Source organism: Vanessa atalanta, chromosome 14, assembly GCF_905147765.1.
Source record: "Vanessa atalanta chromosome 14, ilVanAtal1.2, whole genome shotgun sequence".
NCBI classification, from domain to species: domain Eukaryota; kingdom Metazoa; phylum Arthropoda; class Insecta; order Lepidoptera; family Nymphalidae; genus Vanessa; species Vanessa atalanta.
Window position 1 is genome coordinate 9,937,273 of NC_061884.1, and position 21,803 is coordinate 9,959,075.

The 21,803-nt window shown below is 33.1% G+C and overlaps 1 protein-coding gene across 3 annotated transcripts; it reads right to left on the reverse strand.

Moving 5' to 3' along the window:
• Nucleotides 1–1,032: 1,032 nt before the first annotated feature.
• On the reverse strand, nucleotides 1,033–21,260 carry LOC125068931 (centrosomal protein of 164 kDa). Of its 3 annotated transcripts, XM_047678317.1 has the most exons (21): nucleotides 21,072–21,260; nucleotides 20,598–20,709; nucleotides 17,046–17,193; nucleotides 16,066–16,516; nucleotides 15,595–15,808; nucleotides 14,772–15,061; nucleotides 14,123–14,312; nucleotides 13,056–13,992; nucleotides 12,449–12,626; nucleotides 11,806–11,963; nucleotides 10,689–10,844; nucleotides 9,367–9,467; nucleotides 8,509–8,683; nucleotides 8,051–8,165; nucleotides 7,611–7,682; nucleotides 6,957–7,026; nucleotides 6,469–6,602; nucleotides 4,980–5,137; nucleotides 2,608–2,755; nucleotides 1,964–2,028; nucleotides 1,033–1,434 (listed from the first exon to the last, which is right to left on the reverse strand). In XM_047678317.1, exons 1-21 carry the CDS (start codon nucleotides 21,136–21,138, stop codon nucleotides 1,351–1,353), a joined length of 4,023 nt encoding a protein of 1,340 aa, XP_047534273.1. In that variant the 5' UTR covers nucleotides 21,139–21,260; the 3' UTR covers nucleotides 1,033–1,350. The 3 variants fall into 3 exon arrangements, with proteins under 3 accessions (XP_047534273.1, XP_047534274.1, XP_047534275.1); XM_047678318.1 differs by lacking the exon at nucleotides 10,689–10,844; XM_047678319.1 differs by lacking the exons at nucleotides 16,066–16,516; nucleotides 20,598–20,709; nucleotides 21,072–21,260 and having other exon boundaries at nucleotides 17,046–17,090.
• Between the last annotated feature and the right edge of the window lie 543 nt (nucleotides 21,261–21,803).

A 21,803-nucleotide genomic window follows, 5' to 3' on the forward strand; every position in this document is an offset into this window, starting at 1 on the left:
ATATGCCGTTGATAATCCCAAAGGTATTTACTCAAAAGCCTACCGTAAAAAGTCTATCAAGTAGTAATTAGTGATATTTTTTGTCGAAGCATCCGTAACTTTCACTATTATATAACTTCACATTTAAGTATAAGTACCTACATTCTCAAATTTACTTTAAAAAAAAAACTATTTCAAATATAAACTGTTTTAATAAGAAATTCGTTTTAATATAGTTTCATTTTAAATTGAATGAATTTTTAGTTTAACAAAATATAAGCTATTATGAATGGTAATTACATATATCCCCTTTGCAAGGAATTACTAAAATTCCTATTAACCCCTCCAATCAAGCTTAAAGCTGCTAATGGAATATGACTAGATAAATTACAACACTTCATAAAACCAGAAATAATGTGTTCAAATTGTCACCATCAACGTGCTAAACTCATTTATTTATTGCACATCATAGCTTTATTATAAGTAACCAACTTCTTTCGCTTATTCCTTCATTTCACGTTATTATTAACTGCTTGTGTTAATGTTTTCCTTCTACAATTATCTCTATCTCTAAATCTCCAGCCATACCTTAAGGTACTCTCTTGTTGTACGTACCATACCATACATTTATGTTATTTCGATATTATTGCTTTAAAGCCACGTTAGAACCTAACACTAATCTTCTAAAATTACATTCGTCCATCATGACATGGTCGATCTGCGTCCTTTTAACATTTCTGTCACGAAATATTTCCTAATAATTAATTAGACATAAAAAAATTAATTTGTACTCATGACTTAAAAAAGTAACAAAATTAAACATAACTTTGCTTAGGAATCATATTTCAAAAGCGTACAATAAGTGTTTAGCACTTGTTGTGCGATATTCTCAAATCAATTGATTAAATGAACTTAATGTATCATTTATTAATTTATTTTATAAACTATATTATCTTTGGATTTTTGACTAGATATAAATAAAAAAAAAAAAAAAACAAAAATATTTGAAACATTAAAAGTATTATTTAAACATGCAACACTTTCCATCGAAAATGTATTTATAAGTGTGATTTATTACAAAAAACTTGTATCTATAAAATGCGATGAGAAATATTATTATTGACATATTTGTAGATATATATTATATATATATATTTGTAGGTATTGAATTCGTTTAATTGGTAAGTGTGATGACTATTTCCAAGGCCGTATAAATTATATTATGTAACTATCTCAATCATCTTAGTGTAACATGTATGAAATAATATTATCGTAAAAACAGTTCAGTCAGACTATGAAATATATTGAATTGATAAATATCTAGAAATTGTATAGTCTATGGTCAGAATATATCAATGAACGTTAACAATATTAGGGGGCAGTTTGTAGCCAGGCGCGTAAACCTTTGGCTCGCTCGGCTACACTATCCGAGTTGTCGTGGACCACTGGTTCCGGCTGTAAGATCAAATCAAATCAATTTTATTTAAGTAAACTTCATAATGAAGCGTTTTTGAATCGTCGATATTTAAATACTATCACCGTTTCGGAAAGCAGCCTCCATAGAAATAAGAGATGTATAAATTTAAGCCTGTTTTATCTATTCCAACCAAAAGAGGACAAAAGCCAAATAAACAACATTTGACATCGAATTGATGAGATATAATTGGTCGAGGGCGTTTTCAATATCGACGAAACTTTGGAAGAAATATTTAAGTGGATATAAGTCGTCAAGTGCAATAGTGTTGTATAAATAAGGACATAAATAATTTAGAACTGTTATAAGAACTATATAACTGTACTAAACATATTTTTATTTTTAATCTGTATTCCTTCTTCGTTTGGAATAGACTATTGTTATTTTTAAACAATTCATTATTTTCTATCAATTTTTTATTGTAAATAAATATTTTGTAACCGTCCTTCAATAGAGATCATTTCACTGAAGTGCAAATAATTTTAGAGATTTATTTGTTATATTACTCACTGCTGACAATGTCATTCTTGTCTGAGACGTGGTTGGCATGTTACATGAGCTCGTTTCGGGTGAAGCTGTAATAAGAAATGTACAAGTTATAATTCAGTAAATTCAATTTTTTTTTATGATTTTCTGTTACACTAGAACGTCAAATCCGAATTTAGTCTGAATAACATTCATGTTATCATGATTATGCAAATAGTATTCTTGTTGCTCATACAAGATATAAGAGGATGCATTTTAGATAAAAGGAATCAATGTATGTATGTACTTTGAAATTATTTTAAGTGCAGATGCAAAATTGTCTAGGACGTTTTTGGCGGAATCCTTATTGCACATGATTGCTAGCTTTACAATAAATTTAAAATTTAAACTTGTATAAGAACTATTCAAAGTGCTAATAGATGGTGCTAGTAGAGGGAACCGTACACCGTAACAACCCACAAATATCTCACTGAGTGGTCATAGTGATGTCGGTGTCCGCGGGCGTCGGTGTAGATTAGTAGTTAAATAATGATAATATCATCCAAGACATGCAGATTCCCTCATGACGTTTCTCTTCAACGTCGATCATAAATTGACACGGACAGGTGTGTGATGCGTGCGAGCGTGTGTGAGCGTGTGTAAGTGTGCGTGCGTGTGCGCGCGCTGACCGGTGGTGGGGCGGCGCGCGTCGAGGGCGCGCCAGATGTCGCGCACGTCGGCGTGCAGCGCGCGCAGCGAGCGCAGCACGGCGCCGCCCGCCGCGCCGCCGCGCGCCGACACCTCCTCCGCCGACGACGCCTCGCTCGTCGTCGCCTCCTGCGCACCGCACACGTCACTCGCTGTGTCGCATGCGACCACTAGCATGCTACCGCAACGTTTTTTGGGTTTAGGAGGACGAAGAAAAGTCTTTGACATTGAATTACCGCGACATCGTCGAGATCTCGATAGATCTCTGGTATTCGATAAGGATACGCGAACCACATTTTAGTAATCCCGCACTCAAAACTATACAACCCCAGCTTTCAGCCCCGCACGGTCAATGAAAACTAATTTGTCCCTTACTTTACTTGTAATATTAATTTATGATAAATGTAATAAAAAAATTAATAAATGAATACATGTTACGCAGAAATTTAAAACAAAGCGTTTTTCAATAACCAAAATTGCACACTTACCCTCTACTACTTACAAACGTTCTATAGCTTTTGTATAGTTACTCAATGCTTTGCCTCTGACTTTCTAATGTCAAATTTCCAGTGACAGAAAGAAAATCCATGGAAATTAATACATTAGGTATATAAAGTTTATTAGTACAAACTTAATTTAAAATTTGCAAAATATACAGCATATTATAATAAAAAGTAAAGGTAAATAATTACAGCAACCTGAAAAAAATATTCTAATACTATGCGAAAAAAAAAAAACAAAAAAAATTGAAAGACTGGAATAATCTAAATTGATGTTATATTAAAACCGAGACTCCAGGACATCAATCAATAAATGAAACGATGAAACAAACTAATAATAATAAAATCAACGAAATCTAATAACTGGACAAGCGATATTTATCAATGTTCGTAAAAGTCTCTGAAACGAAAAGAAAAAAAAACAGATGCAATCCTTTTATTAATGAAATTCAAAATAATTCAAAAGCAGGCAAATAATTTTGCTAACGGTCCCGCGTGAAATGAAAAGAATTAAGCGACATCGACAAAAAAAGAAAAAATTGCGCCATGATATAGAATCGATGCGTGGCCGTAACACCTGTATGAGCGGCGGGTGCGCGTCCGCGAGACGACGCAACGCGCGCTCGATGTGTCGCAGCCGAATCTCCTTCTCCCCGAGCAAGGCGCGAGCTCGGTGTAACGCCACCTCTAGTTCGGTCGCTTCGCGTTCCTCCTATCGCGGCAAAGAGAATTGCACAGAAATATTGGACCGTGAATGTGCGAATCAAAATAGTGAGTGTATATCGAACGTGACCGACTAAAAGGTAATAAAATTAAGACTAAATTGACCTACACGACACAGCAATTATTTTGGTGTGGTTTCGTTTTTCTCCTAACGTTACACAGATAATTGAAGTCTAAAATGTGTGCGCGACTTCGAGAGAGTGGATTCAGTTCTTCAGACTAAATTAATGTGTATTGTGATTTAAATTTCTTCGGTATACTGACTGAAGATCTATGCTTGTCATTGTTAAAATTTCTTAATGCAACTTTTGAAACGTCTTGTTAAACTTTTAAAACAGTTATTTATTTAAAAATTAAACCTTTAGGAACTTTAATACTTAAACTTATTATTAGTATTATAAAAGTAACATAATTAATTAGCTGTAAAAAATTTACTATACTAGCGGCAAGATACGGTGGCCGTTTTGACACATTAAAAAAGTGATGTGAAATGTAAATTTATTATCGATATAATATATTCAAATCTTTGTTTTTTTGCAAGTAATTTAATTCAAGTTTTTGTTGCAAGTAGTATCTGATTAAAAAGGTTTAATGAAAAAAATATAAAATAAGTTTAAGTAATATATTCGAACGAAATCAATTTAAATCAAAAATTGGAATTAGAATGAATAACTTTATAAACACATTACATACAAGAAATAAATTGATACAAAAAAAGATACCAAAAACACTAGTGGCTATATTTAATCGGAGTCGTCCATACTGCTGCTTTCACTCTCACTGCTATCGTCACATTAATTATAAGTTCATTTTCTAAAATATTATCTATTTTCACATTTATTTCATAATCGTCCTTTATTAATTTAATAGTTAAAAGTTATCTTCGCGGTACCCTAATATTTGTAGTTTAGAAATCACATTCGATAAATTTTATGACTAACTGCACGTCACTATTGACAATAAAGAACAACAATTTGCTCCTTTGGTGTAATTATTTATTAAATACGAAACTTCATGAGCGGGCAAACGTCAAAACGGCCATCATAGCGTGCCGCTACTATAGTCGACAAGATACCATCAATTTTTATTTAAAAATAAGTTAACTCTAAAAGCAATTCGACGCTACTCACCGAAGGAGCCCTGTGCGGAGACAAGGAGGCGCGGGACTCCCGTAGGGCGGCGCGGCGGCGCTTGAGCACGGCGCGCGCGCGCCGCATGCCCTCCCTCTCCACGAGCGCGCGGTGCCGCACGAACTCCAGCTCCGGCGTGTCGGCCGCGTCCACTGCGCCTGGGACGTACATTCCTCTATCATTTTATTATGCCGACGCCCAGATGAGGAATAAAAATAAATAAACAAATCGACTTTAAACTGACTAGACAGATTTAATGAGTCGATATCCCAATAATTTATGGTATAGATCTATTCATTCTGTCTTATAGCTTTAATCCGAAAATACTTTCCATTTTACATAGGCAGATAGCATTATTTTCTTCGTCGTCTTTACTCAATTACGACCGTGTATGTGTATGTGACATAGTAATACTGCTAGTTTGTAAACCTTTTCTTTTTATTAGAATTGATAGTTTTATCGCTTCAGATATATGTATTTATTTTTATTTCATTAATATGATCTCTAATAATATCTAATATATAGTATAGATTTATTCATTCATGAAGCCTCGAGGCTGTGTTTTTTTAATAAACTTTACAATTACAGGCCATATAATTTGTATTATTTAGAATTTTTTACTTTTAGTCGTCTCACGCACACTAATACATCTTGTAGCGTCACTCATGAGTCAGTGCAATAATACACGTCAATATAATAATTCAACGCGTGTGAATATTATCGTGAAAAAAATTAATTTCAATCAACAATTTTGAATTTTCATTAAAATTGTATCATCGTATATTCTTTATTCAAGTAGGCTCATAAAAGCACTTTTGACTTTTTGACTGACAAGTAACTGAGTATAGAAGTTGTCATAATGTCATATTTATGAAGTTGTTATTTGCTCTGACGTGAAACTTCTTTGGACGCGTAATAGCACCAAATTTCAAATTCAAGTTTTTTTTTAAATATGTAGTTATATATATATTCTAAATTGTAAGGCTTTGATGAAAAAAGATATCATTAATTTAAATATTAACCATCACTACTAAAGCACTTTTGCTTATTGGCCCATTAAAATGGAAGTACATTGCTGCTCACAGATCCCGAATACGACAATTGATTATCTCCTAATCTTAATTTCCATCGGACATGTTACTATTACCAAAACATTGGAAATAATTAGAATCATTTTAATTCATAAAAGCATGATTATTTCAAAGGTCTTATAAGTTTTCTCAAAAAAGATAAGTGTTATACTTTTAAGCACCGCTAAATCACGAGTTGAATAAAACCATAGTGAGGAAACCCACATGTATGACAAGAACGTCTGCCATTTTCATATTTAACTAACTGGCATTCGAGGAATCCAGTTGATAATGCCTTAGCAGGAATAAACTCAAGACGAACAATTTAAAAGGAGACGTTTGGCGTATAATGGGACATCGACTAATAATTATTATTAATAGAATTAGTTGAGTAGTTTAGTCATAATACAATTTAATACCTATTTCAGCAAAAGGATATCTCAAACTGTAGGAAGGCTGACAAGCCAAATCCGGAAACTGGTCTTCCAGATCGTCCAACTTGCGCAACTGTTGTCTGAGGGATTCCAGAGGGCTTGACCAACCTTCGCCACGTCTGGAACATTTTTTTACAAGATCTAAAAGATGCTTTTGATAGTTTTCAAAAATTCCAATTCATTGCAATTCTAAGACTTTAAGAAATGGTTTTTAAATTTTAGCAGCATAAGAGAATTTTTTGATAATGTATAGATTTATTAAAAAGCAAGTGCAAAAATATATTTACAATCGTAATGCAAGCAGAGCAGAGTGCAAAAACTTAGCAGGATTAGCATCCGTTTAGCTCGGTATTAATATATTTATCATTCAATCCAGTCATATCATTCTTACGTTCATTCAAGCAAGGATAAAATAAATAGGCAAGATATTTTGAGACATATATTTTTTTTCTTGTTCAAAACAATATGCTTACTTCGGTGAATAATTGAGACGAGACGTCGATGCAGATTTTAATCTCGTGAAGCACCTGCGTCGGCCGTGACCTGGAAAAATTAACAAAATATATACTGACGAGGCACATCATGTTACAAGAATCGTGCTAATTGTTATGGGTAAATGGATGACCTGAAGCGGACACTTGGTTTTTTGAAAGCCAACCTAGATGGGTCACACCTACTTGTCACATATTCTACCACCAAACAGCAATAATTAGTAAGTAACCAAGTGCCAAACAGCAGTAAGTAGTATAACTCCAGCTACTGAGGCTAGCCATCGTAGCTAGCGTTGGAGATGCAAGGAATGGTTAATATTTTTTATAGTGCCAATGTCTATGGGCGGTAAGGACCACTTACCCAATGGTGTTCTGCAACAAAAAAAAATCTAGGATGGCTTTAAATTAAATAAAGAAATTTATGATATCGACATTGTTACATCTGTATAAATGTCCATATATTATTTATAACAGACTAACTGACTGGATGGATTAGACAGATGTGGAAGACAATTATTCATAGATTTATTTTCATATAGTATGATGTAAAATACGATCTTCACCCTGTTGCATTCTTTAACGTTTGGCTAAAATATATAATTTAAAGACATTCTAAATATGCCTCATCATACTCACCGTTAATAGTCTCTTTTGGTTTTTCATCAGCTGTGGTAGCGTCGGATGAATCTTGACAGTCAGTCGTGGCACCTGGTAACAAATCATATATTGAGATTTTTACAAATCAGAACATGAAATTTGAATAACGAAATTAAAACATTTTTTCAATTAATTTAATATGAATCAAATATAAAATTTACAGACCAAATAGTGCTATTCTATAATCAGTTTTAGAAAACAACGAACATATGTTAGGTATTTACTTATTTAGTTTAATAGGAAGAAAACCTAATTACATGTAAGTATTAATAAAAAAGAAAAATAAATTCAAATTAAAACGACTTTCACTGGCAGGTAGCTGATGTTATAAGGAGTAACTTAGGATACAATAATAACTTTTTTGTTGAATTCAAACGCGCACGAAGTCGCGGGCAAGGCTAGTGTGTAAATAAACTAACCAGCATCTTTATCTCTATCTCGTCTCCGTCTCGGCGGTTCTCTGAAGGCGACTGCATTTCTTTTAGTCCGCGGATTTTTAATCGCAGACATTTGTGATGTATCCGATTGGAGGGTCTGAAAAGAAATGAAATGGTTTTTCCTTTTTTAAATTGTTCCGATCTTTTTTTTTATTAACTTAATTAATACTAATGACATACATGATATTTCGTTGGATATTTTATAAACTTGTAAAACTCTATGTTATGACTGTCGAAATGCAAATTTACTTAAATTTTGAATTTTAACTAGCTAACTTTATTTATAAGATTTATATTAATCCAAATCACTTATCAGTTAATCATTTCTAAAATTTGGAAATTGCATTCGTATACTTTTTAAACAAAGGTTCAAACCATTTTATGTAACAAAAAAAAAAAAATATAGAGCCACATAGTACCATAGAGTATAAAACACTTACATTATCTCTTCTAACTTTCCACTCGTCGTTGTTATTGTCAACTGATTTCGGTGCGTTACTTTCCGAATATGAAGTCTCATTGTCGTTAAATTTTATCGTTAGATTGTTGTTCCTTATCCTCGGAGGTTCGGCTTCAACGACAACGCTGACTGACGTTTCGTTTAATTCTTTGCATCTATAATTTAAAAGTGAAAATTATGTGGCAATATTTGCATTGTATTGTACACGTATTGTATTGTTCTTAAATCAGGGTGTAGGTAGTGCAAAAATCCTGGGCGCTATATCGCCGATGACTGATGATGGTCTAGTCTATCAGTAAAGCGACCCAGGATGTCCCTTAAATTCTTTTATGTTGAAAATGATTATGACCCCAGGTTACACCCGAGCGCGGTTATTAGAACACGTGAATGTTAGCATCATTTATTTCCAGTTAAGTCCCGCTATTTAAGACCCGATTATTAAAAAAAAACGGTTAATCCGGACGAAACAGACAAAACAAAACGGCTAACTGTATTAGTATTGACCTTTCACCAATCACACGGCAGAAAACATTAAGCACTTCTCACACCCTCTATGCGCCACTAACTTGGATCGCAGATGGTATATATTGTGCCAGTAACTGTACACAACGCGCACGTCAAACCGAATCACAGCAACACAAATAATGACGGTACGCAAAATTGCAAGAAAAATAAATTAATCCCAACTAACCTGCCACCGCGCTGGGAACAAAAGCTATTTAAAATGTAGTGAATAATGATACATTTTACAGTTAATTCTACTTCGAAGCTATATATTTAAATTTCAAATATCAAATATGTGATACACGAAACAGATAAGGGGTTAAATGTATCATACCTTTCTAACGAAGGATTGGCTTTGTGCGAGTTAGACTTCTCCGTTTCAGAACCCGTTGTCATGCTCATTTCCCGTCTTTTGTTACGTCTCTCTATCGACATCTAAATAAAAAATATACAGATAAGTACTTTATAAGTCATGTACCAGCAGGCACTATGTATCAAAATTATTATAAATTAATGTATATTCGCCCCACTTTCAAATGTCACGAAGTATAAACAAACCCTTTGAAATTTAAAAAAACAAACAAATAAAAAAAAAAAACAAAATCTTTGAGAGTTATATCTCTGATCTCTAAAAAATTATGCACTAAATATTATTAAGAGCGTAGCTTATATGATTTTTAATAAATAAATAAATTAAACATAGAAAAATCTAGTATTGAGATTAGTACCAAATTCGTAATGCCTCAAAACAATTACTTAAAGAGTATTCTCTAATACTCTAATTACTCTTAAATTCTGAGTCATGACATTTAAAAGTACGGCGGCATTGTGTATAAAGATTTATTAAAGAATGAAATGATAATTAAAGCAATAATATAATAGCGTTATAATTAATACTAAATTCCTGAATGATAAGAGAGTCGAACCTAACCTTTTTAATAAAAAAAATGACAATTGCAATTGAAAATAATAATTGAACTAATTGTAAGTAATGTTATAATGAGTTAATAGTATCGTATTATTTACATCACGTAGTCGACTTCGTAACCAGCGGGGAGCGTCTCCCTAGTAGGGCGTAAAGAGATATTAATGGCGACCACTGCGGTCGGGTCGTCTAGAAAAATCAATCAATCGAGTGACCAGTTTCCAAGCTCGATTACATTTAAATATAGAAAAATAAATAACTAGTCGTAAAGCAAACTGCCGCGTAAAAAATCATGTTCGCATATTCATATAGACACGAGGGTTTGGAGCGTAAATATTAGGAACGCCTAGCATACAATAGCTCTGTTAAAAAACTCTCCAAACGCAACAGCGTTATTACATTCCAGATTTTATTTAATCGAACACAAATACAGGGCCGGATTTAGGGGCGGAACGGAGATACCGACGAGTTGAAAAAATTTAATGAGATTCATGTTTAGATATCTAGATATTGTCAAATTATAATAATATCACTTATTACTCATATAAAGATTATATATTATCGATAAATCTGACCGACAGAAATGAAAATGTTCAAATGAATCTGTAAAGTAATAATTAGGGACCTCCGCTCCGCTGTCGCTCCGGGGACTCTAAATCCGGCTCTGGCCGAATAACAGTAACGAGACAAAGTGCAAGCGCTCGTCGGCGGCTAGGAGGGGAAAGTGCGACCTTGACGTCGTGCTTGAGGCGCGCGTACTTCTCCTTGAGGCAGCGGTACTTGTCGCCCAGCGCGCGCTCGTCGGCCGCGCGCGCCGCGCGCTCGCCCGCCAGCCGCGCGCGCAGCTCCTCCACGTGGCACGCGTGCTGCGCGCGCAGCCGCTCCACCTGCGCACCGCTCTCACTCACGACACTGACACGCCGACGCAGCGTCAGTGTGCACGCATCACTACAACACACCGACGCTACGCACGCAGATTTGCACACATTCACAGTGGCACACACCGGCGCAAAGCAAACGGTCGTGTTCAAAGGTGACGGAAAATATTGTATGCACGCATACCTGTGTGAATCGTATGAAATTCTGACACAACCTTTATGAGCAGTCACAACGTGTACGTGTTGTGAATGTTTAAATGTATTTTATATATAAACTACTAAACCCGCTGTCCAGTACTGAGAATTTTCGCACTAAGTTACGGTCAAATGTCCACAATTCGTTTAGTCATGAGAGTCGTATGCGATCAATCAAGATCAAGAGGAGTGACTGACAGTTGTTAAAGAAAGTAAAATTTATTTATATTCTTAATAAATTTGGCAATCTTTTGTTTAGTCGGTCATAAAACGACATTATTATTTATTTCATAAATTATTTATTGTAACTAATTTATTTCGTATTTTCTTGTTAACATTATTTGACGTAAATTACATGCATGACAGACAACTGGATATGCCATTTCACTTACTCTTTACTATATTTATTCTTAGAGAACAATAAAATTTTCTAAGGTCAGTCATTTCTTCAAGTACATATTAGATTGATTTACTTTTTATTCTAGGTTCTAAATCTATTGTTATAGTGATTATCTAATCTACTTAATACCATTACAATTACGACAATTATCGAATCCAATAACTTATTTCAGACACAAACAGAAAAAGATAAATAAAAGCCATTGTGACACATATGCTCAATTATCCATATTTAAGTGATATTGTTTATCTGTTTAATTTTTACCAAATTATAAATTATAATATAACTATTGGTATATTCTCATTGACATGATGATGATAATAAATCCATCAAATCAAAACCGTTTTAAGGTTTATATAATTATTAATAATTTACCTCGGCTCTGTAATCGTGTCGCAGTTCAGTAACCCGAGACGTGTGCTCCTCCCTCAAAGTCTCTATAGTGGCTCTGTTTTCTTCTATCATACGAGACCTCTCTCTATTTAAATTCATTTGCAGTTGGCTGTGAACTTCTGTGAGCGCACGTTCGTTATCTGAAAAAAAAAAGTAAAACAAGTTAATTAATATTCTAAATATGAAAGTTTGACCGTTTTAAATAAAATATTTTGTCTGAAAAAAGAAACAATTATTTGACTAATTTACAAGATAAATGAGGATAAAGTAATATCAATAGACGATTCACATACTAAAATATATAGTTCTATGTTTAGTTTTTACCTATCACCTTTAACTTCTTTTCCTAATTTTTTTTTCCATATATATAAGCGTATGTATATCTTATAAGAATAGTAGCAAGTCTCCATTTTTAAGTAATTACAAATATTTCATTTTTCTCCTCTAATTAAACTTAAGACTGGGACGACAGTAGACGAAGGGTTAAGGTTCGACCTGTGACTTTTCACATCACTATGCCCCCTCTTAAATATTGCGCTATGAAATATACACAAATATACTTAATTGTAATGTACTCACATATAACTAAATATAATTACATAATATTAAACACCAAGTATCTTACCTATTTCCAGTTGTTCACGTAATTCATTGAATTTCAGCTTATAATCATTTTTCAATTTTGTCATGCTGTTATCGTGTTGCTTCTCAGCTGCTTCGACATCGCTTTGGTATTTCCTCTCTAGTTCTTTCAATTTATTTTGCAAGTCCTGTTTATGATTACGTTCAGCTTCTGCTAACGCCTACAATCAGAAAACCTCTAAAACTACCGAAGGTACCACATTTAGGAGCTTTAAAATTTTATAGTAGTTCTAACTTAAAATTATAACTCATTTATAACACTTCTTATTGAAACTGACGTCAGAAAAAAGCTTTTAAAATTATTTATGTGTTATAAATGTTTTGATATTTATAATTTCGTTGGGTTTGTTTTTTTTGGAGAATTAAGGGAAACGCATTTTAATTTCATATGTATTGGCCATTGTTGCGTTTTGAGTTTCGGAAAAACTCTAAACGTCTATCAAAATAACATTTTCATTTTGTATATAATATAGTGAAGGGAAACGAGCTGACTCACTTGCAACAAAGTGAAGTTATAGTTTGTGTTTTCTTAATAACTGAATACGATAAATTCGAACATTTTAATAGTTTTAAAAAATAAGTTTTCTTACATCTTCCATTTCACGTCGATGTCGATCCGCCTGTTCCGACAAACGTATTTTCTTCTCATTTAAAAACTTCTCCTCTGCTTCTTTTAAGTCCTCTTGCAATTCTGCTCTTAACCTCTTTTCTTTCGCCGAAAATTCCATACGTATTATCTCCAAATCTTTCTGCAATGATAACTCTAGCCTTCTCCTTTCATCTTGCTTATTCCTCTCAAACATTTCTCTCATTCCCATATCTGGCATTAGCGGAGACTTTATAGGTTTCGGACTTTCTTCTTGAGTTTCGAATTGATAAACTACAACTACATTATCCGAACTAGACTTTCCTTGAGAAAGTATCACGCCATCTAATCTAGGACTAGTCAAACCTTTACCTAAGCTAGATGCTGAATCTGATGATTTTAATGGCGCCGGCATAAGTTTAGTTAATGGTTTAAATGTTGATAATGGACTCGACCAATTTTTAGTGAATTCTAATCTAGGTGACCTATCTGACCCTAAGCTAGGGGTAGGAGATAATTTGAGTTGAGTCTTAATATCTTTGGGTATATCTATACTATTCGATCTAACGCTGCTTTTAGGTTCATCGTCTTTAATCGATTTTCTGGAATCTTCTGAATCGGAATGTGTAAATTTGGCTTGTTTTGGAGTGAAATCTAATTTAGGAACTTTTATTTGAGGTATTGGAATGTCTCGTGATCTTTGTACTAAGTCAGTTGCTTTGGAATGTGACCTTTCTTGTGAACTTTCGTCGGTACGTGGACTTTTTTCTTTTTCTTTGATATCTTCTGGAATATCTTGTTTGTTTTGTGCATTCGAATCATCTAAGTCATTGAGATCTAAATTAGCAAATTCTCTGTCAGGTGAATCGATAGATGTTTCAGATTCAATGCTCTCCATCAAGTTTATAGAAATTTTACTTTTTAGAGGTATCATAGGAGACCTAAAGAGACAAGTTGAATGTTTAAAACATAGAACATACTAATTAAAAATAAAAAACATTTAGAAATTATCGTTGTTTATAATTTTGGATAATTAAAAATAATTTAACGAAATTTTAATTCCAAACTGACCTTGGTCTTGATTCTTTGTCTGAAACGGGTTCCTCTAAGGTAACTGAAGTAGGTTCAATGTCGGTCCGACGCACTAATTCTGATATCTTTTGGAAATTCTTCTGAAATAGTTCTGGTTTGATATAGTCACCTGGCGGTGGCTTTACAAGTCGCCGTCGCGGTGACGTACCACGGTTGAGGCTTTCACTGTCTAAAAAAACATATACAAATATTAACTCCGAAGATATCAACATAGAAATATCGTAAGGTATGAGAACAAAGCCTGTTTATTCTCAACAATATTCAACTTTGCCAACATTACATCAATCGTTTCTGAAATAAAACTATGGGCTAGTGCTCCTTCAAAACATCAAGAGGATCTCAAACTTTGACATTCAAGCGTCGTGATTCGTGCCAAAACCATAATGTTACTCACACCATCTTACGGAAACTATGTGATACGGTTATTGCACCAAGTAAAGGGTTGCTTCAGAACACTTATTACACATTTAACTCATTTTTTGCAAAAGTGACGGTTTGGCATTGGAGCAGCTTCCCAAAGAGGGAGGCACCAAGCAATGGGCATATTTATAAGTTATTAAAGTATTAATGTTTGACAGTAGAATAGCAATAATAAATTAATATGATTTTACATATACTATTAACATACCTTGAGAGTCTCTCTCTGAATTCGAGACACTTTTTGGCTCTCTCGGACTTTCTATCACACGGGGGGGTAAAGGGGGCCTAGATACTAACGGTGATAAGGTATTAACTGTTTGTGTGATCGGTGCTAATGTCATAGGTGTGATAGGAGATACCATGATAGGTGACGATGGGATAATAGGCGATGGAACTGTGGGTGCTACGCTAATAATAGAACTCTGTGCGTCGTTCTGTTCTGATGAACTGTTGGAACCTGGGCTGACGGTTGGATCTGGCAAGTTTTCCAGTTTAAATCTGAAAACAAAAAGTAGAAATTTGTCCTTATATTGGATTGGCTCTTAGACATTGCATCGCACAAAAAAACTATTATAGATTTAACCATTGGATAAATTTCCCAAGATTTCGCAAGGATGTATTCTAATTTTTAAAAAGTTTAATATTAGCCTTATGATTGATTATTAAATTTAGAAAAAAACCGATGCAATATTCTATTATAATGTAATCCATTCCTCATTTTGTGCCACTTTTATGCGCCACTAACCCACTAACCATGTAATTTAAAATGTTTGTAACTTTAAAAACACTGGCATACAAAACATCATTCGTTTTAATCAATTTAATGGTTTAATTTTTCGTCAATCTTTTTTAAAAAAACAGATGTTTGTTCTCACCAAAATTAATTTGATAACGTCTTCAAACGACGACTTTTACACTGACTGATAAAAACAACTGATGTAACAAAATATCTACTAAACATATTTAACTTTTACAGTTAATAACTTTAAGTCGAATAACATTTCATTATTTGATGTTAATATTTTACATACCGCACACTCTTCTTGTCCTCTTCAAAGCTTGGAGTTTGTTTCGATTTGCCCAGCACCAAGCTCTCAATCTTCCTATGAAACATATCAGAACTTTTCTCTCTGAGGATGCCTTTTGGTGGATCGCTTTTAGTAACCGAATCAAGTTGGAGGGATTTTTCTGTATCTGGACTGGGAAGATTGGAGCGCGATATCTTGAAGAACATACTGCCTTTTCCTGTTAAATGACAGAAATTATCATCTATCTAAGAATAAAAAACAGAAACGATTTCATGATTTTAGCTTTTCGATGAGATTATCAATATTTACTTGCGTTTTACAATAAATTAATAATCAGATTGATAACGAACTCGAATACAATGATAATTTCAGGACGAACATAAATGTGGCAAAATATATTATTAGCACAGAACAGGAGAACAGATCGATAATACCAAAGTAATTTCTAGAAATAATGGCAAAAAAATCTCATACCAGTCAAAGGTAAGCCTCTGTCAACTTTGGCAGAAGCTAACAATGGACTGAAATTTTCTTCTTCTGGACTGGTCAGAACGTGCATTTTCAGGTCAATGATCTCAGATTGCTGTTTGAATAACATTTTAGGTCTTTCAAATGTTGGTCGACTTAATATATCTCTGTCTGAGGTATTCCTCACGAGGCTTGGTTTAGGCGATACTGTGCTATCAACGCTTCGTCTTAAGGGTGAAATTCGGAGATCACTTAGTTTTTTATCCAGTCTAGAAAGGGGCGCAAGTGGCGGCCGTCCTAATGGCGTAAGACGTCTATTTCCGTGCACCAGAGTGGTATGATCTTTCACATCCGAGGCGTGCTGTTCACTGTCTGTGCTTAAGTCCTCATCTTCACTTTCCACTTTGGTTTCAACGCGTTCGAGATTTTTAGTATTCTCTTCAGATGTAAGTAGTTCCTATATAATTAATACAACTATACATTATATCATTTTTTCGTAAGAAATACTTTTTATTGATTTACGTCAATATATAATTTATACACCGATCACTAATAAATAACTCTTAAAGACAAAGTTCTTTCTTGCATTGCCAATTAAAATTTTGTAAATAAATTTAATTGATTGATTGGAAATGATTATACATTAAACTGCTTTAATGAATACATTCTTGCATTCTACTCGAACTACAAGAGGACAGAAACCAAATAAAAAACATTTCACGTCGAATTGACGCGATATCTTAGGTCGAGAGCTTGAATAATATATGATGTTAATTATGGGAGACAAGGTCGATGTCGACGAAGCTGTTATCTGATCTTTGGAAGTAAAATTAAAATGAATATACGTTATTAAGTGGAATAGAGTTGTATTAGAAACGAAGACATATCAATCAAGAACTGTTACTAACTAACACACAACGTAGCTTTTATAATGGCAAATCGCATACAATACGTAAATGAAAGGTTTATTATATATTCATTCATACCTGTACTGAGGCACAAGTGTCATCTTGCATGGACGCATCCCGTGCCTTCTTCACCAGTTCCCTGTAAACGTGATCTAGGGGATGTTCCCACTGGGTCTTCTTCGTATCTTCATTGTAATAGTAATGGGTTTGAAGCTTCTCGTCGAAACTGTTTAAGAACACATCAAATTATTTCTCATATGCTAGAATGTTATTTTTAAATTTGAATGAAACGTGGTACGAGGGTAGGGTTTTATTTTATTTCTTAATACTGATGAACGCCTCAAATTTAAAGCCGTATTTAACTGGTACTATTCATAGAATAGTACGCTACAACCAATTGGGATTCGCTGAACGTTATTTTATTTAATTCCTAAAAAACCGAGAGGGTGACAACTATTGATCAAGATTGGCGTACAAGTTACGACCAATAATTATTAAAAAATATACATAGATTTATTTCATAGAAGAATCGCTGGCACGATAAATACTGTATTTTAAGAACTGATCTAAATGTTATATTTGGTATTTTTCACTAAAGTTCGAATCTACCGCATGCGATCGCGGTACAAGTAAAACCATTTTAATTAGATGATTAGATGTCTTCGGACGCTTGCTCTATGCAAGCGTCCGAAGACATCCTCAGAACGCAAAAGCGCAAATAATACAGCGTTGTGTGAATCAAGATTAATAATTTTTACATTCGCATTATTTGTGCAATGACAAATATATGAAATATATCTCCCATAACCGATGCAACGAGAGCAGAGATTCCCCAGTGGTTAGAACGCGTGCATACTAACCGATGATTTCGGGTTCAAACCCAGGCAGGCACCACTGAATTTTCATGTGCTTAATTTGTTCATAAATCATCTCGTGCTCAGCGGTGAAGGAAAACATCGTGAGGAAACCTGCATGTGTCTAATTTCACGAAATTCTGCCACATGTGTATTCCACCAACACGCATTGGAGCAGCGTGGTGGAATATGCACGAAACCTTCTCCTCATAGGGAGAGGAGACCTTAGCCCAGCAGTGGGAAATTTACAGGCTGCTAATGTAATGTATGTATGTAGTGTAACCGATGCAATAAAATTTATATCTAAAATTAAGAAATTAATCGTAATTGCAATTAATACTGTTTCGGTAACATGGAAAAATTTAACGGTTTAGAAATTCGGGAAAATTAGTCCCTAAATTAGTGCTTAAAAATGCGCGCCGGTGACATTTGTCACGGTGTTCAGATGCTTTCTATATCATGACTCTTACCGTATGTTTAAGATTTGTAGTGCAGTAGATTAGATTCAATCTTTTCCGAGACAAATGTAAGTAGGACTTTAATAATTTCTTAGGCACTGAATTGTGGTTAAGTATAAAATGGCGTCGAGATTCTTGGTAATGGAACGAATAATAGAATAAACTTCAATATCTGGTCTTGCCCGATTCGCTTTTACCCCCACATTCTATAATATGTCAATACATGGCCACTTGCATGGAGAGGTCAAAACTTTGTACAAAAAATCTATGACAATTTATTGATTCAGTAAGCTCACATCGAAAGGATAGGTACATAATTATAAAGGAGTTGCCAAGCAATTTTTCCTCGGTTCTACTTATCAACAAAGCAACGTAGCCGATCAGTGTGACCAAGTTCATTTTTAATAAAGCTGATTAATTTTTAAGTGAAACTCGTGAAGTGGCGTTTCGATAATCGATTGGTGAACGAGAATTGATAATAAAATTATAAGTACGAGATGTCAAGGCACATTTCGTTAAATGGGAGAATGATATGACCTATAGAAAAAGACTGCTTTATATTTTAAGAAGTTTAATTTCTACTTAGACGTGTATAGCGCTGCACGCGCAATAATTATTATTTTTATTTCAGTGTTACCGTCAATTTTTTTTTACTGTTACTTTTATAAAAAACGAAATCAACAAAAAAATGCCCTTTAATTAAGGCGCATTGTAAATCAAAATGTAGTATCTGTATAGGTGTAATCACTTTTTAGCTGTCACTTTACAGTAAAGCTCTGTTTCGGAATATCGAATTTACCGAGAAGAATCACTGGAAGTATATCATGTAAATTAAAAAAAAAAAAATAATCCAAGCCATATATCTGTGTACAAAGCCAAGTAACAATCTTTCTATAAGAATTAATGAATATATTTTCTTTAATGAAATTTTACCAAAGAATATACGCATTTCAGTTATTTTAACTGTGCCTACTAAAAAATTTAAAACTCACGTTAACAAAAAGATATAAAAGCGTGGACTTTGTATTTATTGATTTCTAGGCAGGATATATAAAAATTTAATTGTACTTTACTGACAGAATAATTTAATTTTGATTTGAATCCACAACCTCTAGTTAAAATAAAAATATATTATAATTAATGGATCAAATCATTTTTACTACCAACACAACATTGTATATTTTATTATTTACTCACACATATAAAACATAACATGTAACATGCATAGTGGATATCATGTGTGGCATAAATTAAAGTCATATGGGTAACACAAACTCAATTACATTTGACATCATAACATTTATATTACTAAAACCAAGGCTAATGTGTGTTTTATGTTAGTGGGTCACCACACCTTATGTATGTTGTATCTTTGTATTAGTATATACTTGCTATCTCTTTCCATTTTAAAATTGAATTTTTCAAAGGTACATAGAGATTTAAATATACAATAACTAAGAAAATGTTTAAAAAACAATAAGAAATTTATAATCTGGAGACAAGAGATGAAATAGCCTCATTAGAAAGTGATTGTAACAATTTTTTTTGTGTTATACTGTTGACAATTGACAAAACAGATTAAATAGCCTCTAGCTAAATCATAACTAAGTAAATACTTCTTTCAAAGTTTTTATTGTATAGTATTTGTTTGTTAAAGATAAAATAAATTCTATCTACAAGTTCTGTTGCTAGAAGTAGTCCATTCTCATTTCCCCATTCGAGCAGTGTTTGTAACAAAGATTATAAAACATTTATATTTAATTTGATTAAAATAATTGTCTCTAGATAATATAAAGTTCTCTATAGTATTCACTCAACTTCATTTCAACTATGTTCCCATTATTCTAGACTCGGAGGAAATGCATACAAATCAATTTGAAGTTTAGATCAATCAACCCAAGTATAGTGCTCACAATTCTATGAACCACTTTCTGTAGGAGCCTTGGACTACTCAACTATGCATAAATTAAATTAATAGAAATTGCTATTTTTTATTTTACATAGTTCATATTACGTAACAATTAAATTTGGAGGGGACAATTTTTAAGGGCCAAACAGAAAAAAAAAGCAAAAATAATATGTTAGACATGAAGTGACCCAATGTGTGCTACAAGAGAAAACTTGTTGAAGCCAAAGCAATTTATTATTTCCTGTGATTTTTTCAATCATTGCTTTACACATTCAAAAAGATATTTGGTACTCTCAGTTCTAAATTATAGATTAATTACACCAAAACATAAAGTTAAAGTTAATGACATAGCTTCAATGTAACAACTTCCTTTTTGGTGTGACAGTCGACATATAAAATTTGTACTTACTATGCCTTCCATGGTGCTGGTAACGCTTGCATGAGGCCATCCCGAGCCAGTGGCAAGAGATGGCTCTCACTGTCAGGATCAATGCCCAGCTGACAGGCATAGTCAGATATTTCTGTAGAATAATAAAACAATATAGGTTTTGTGGTTTTTAAGCACATACTAATGTGTAATTATATATTTGTTTTCATTTTCTATAATTAAATAAACAAGTTATATTTCAGATACAAGTAAATTGAGCCTCATTTAAGTATATATTGATAGTGTGAAAAAATATAAATTCAAAATACGAAAAATTGAAACAGTTTTAGCGATATTTTACCAATTATTTATTAATTTGGTTTTGGTAACTGTAATAAACTCTTAATGGAAGTTGTTGTATTAAAAATATAAGTGAATAAATATATTATTACACATATTTTACTAATCTCATACTACTGAAAATATAATATTATAAAAAATACAAACAATACAAACCTTCTGCAGATGGCTGACTGTTCTCATCAAATATCTCACGGCACACCACGGCCGACGGTGAACTCATAATTAGATATCATATTTTAATTTATTTAAAAACAAATCCACACGTATTCAAATCATATTTATCGCTAAAAATCTTTTTATCCATTATTGAATAATCAACGGCGAACAAGACATCGCCTGATGAAGAAAATCTTGACAACTGTCTGACAGTAAAGAGTAAAGTAAAAAGGTTGCTATTTGTAAATTATACTGTACGTTATATTATAACAGATATAATTTGACAAAAGTATAAGTAAATTTGAATGATAAAATAAAATTTCCAAATCGTAAACTAACAAAAAAATCAAACTAACCGACAACTTTTTACAATTACTTTTGAATTTACGGTTTTTTTTATTATTTTATAATTAATGTATAATATTTGTTTGTTGTCTATGCCTCTATGCCTAGCCTAATGAAAAAAAATTATATGATATGTATCTTTGTATGTTTTTCTTAAATATTTAATCTAAATCCGTGCGAAGTCAGGATCTATTATTAAATAATAAATATTATATACAATTTTGGCAAGTATAAAATATTTTTTTTGCAACTTGTAAATGATCTTTTTTATATCAACTCAATAACTCATGTACCTTTAACATTTTTAGCAGCTACAGTTCATTATTACGGCTATACGCAGTAAACTTAGATTTCAATCTAGATAACTTCAATTATAAAAATAAA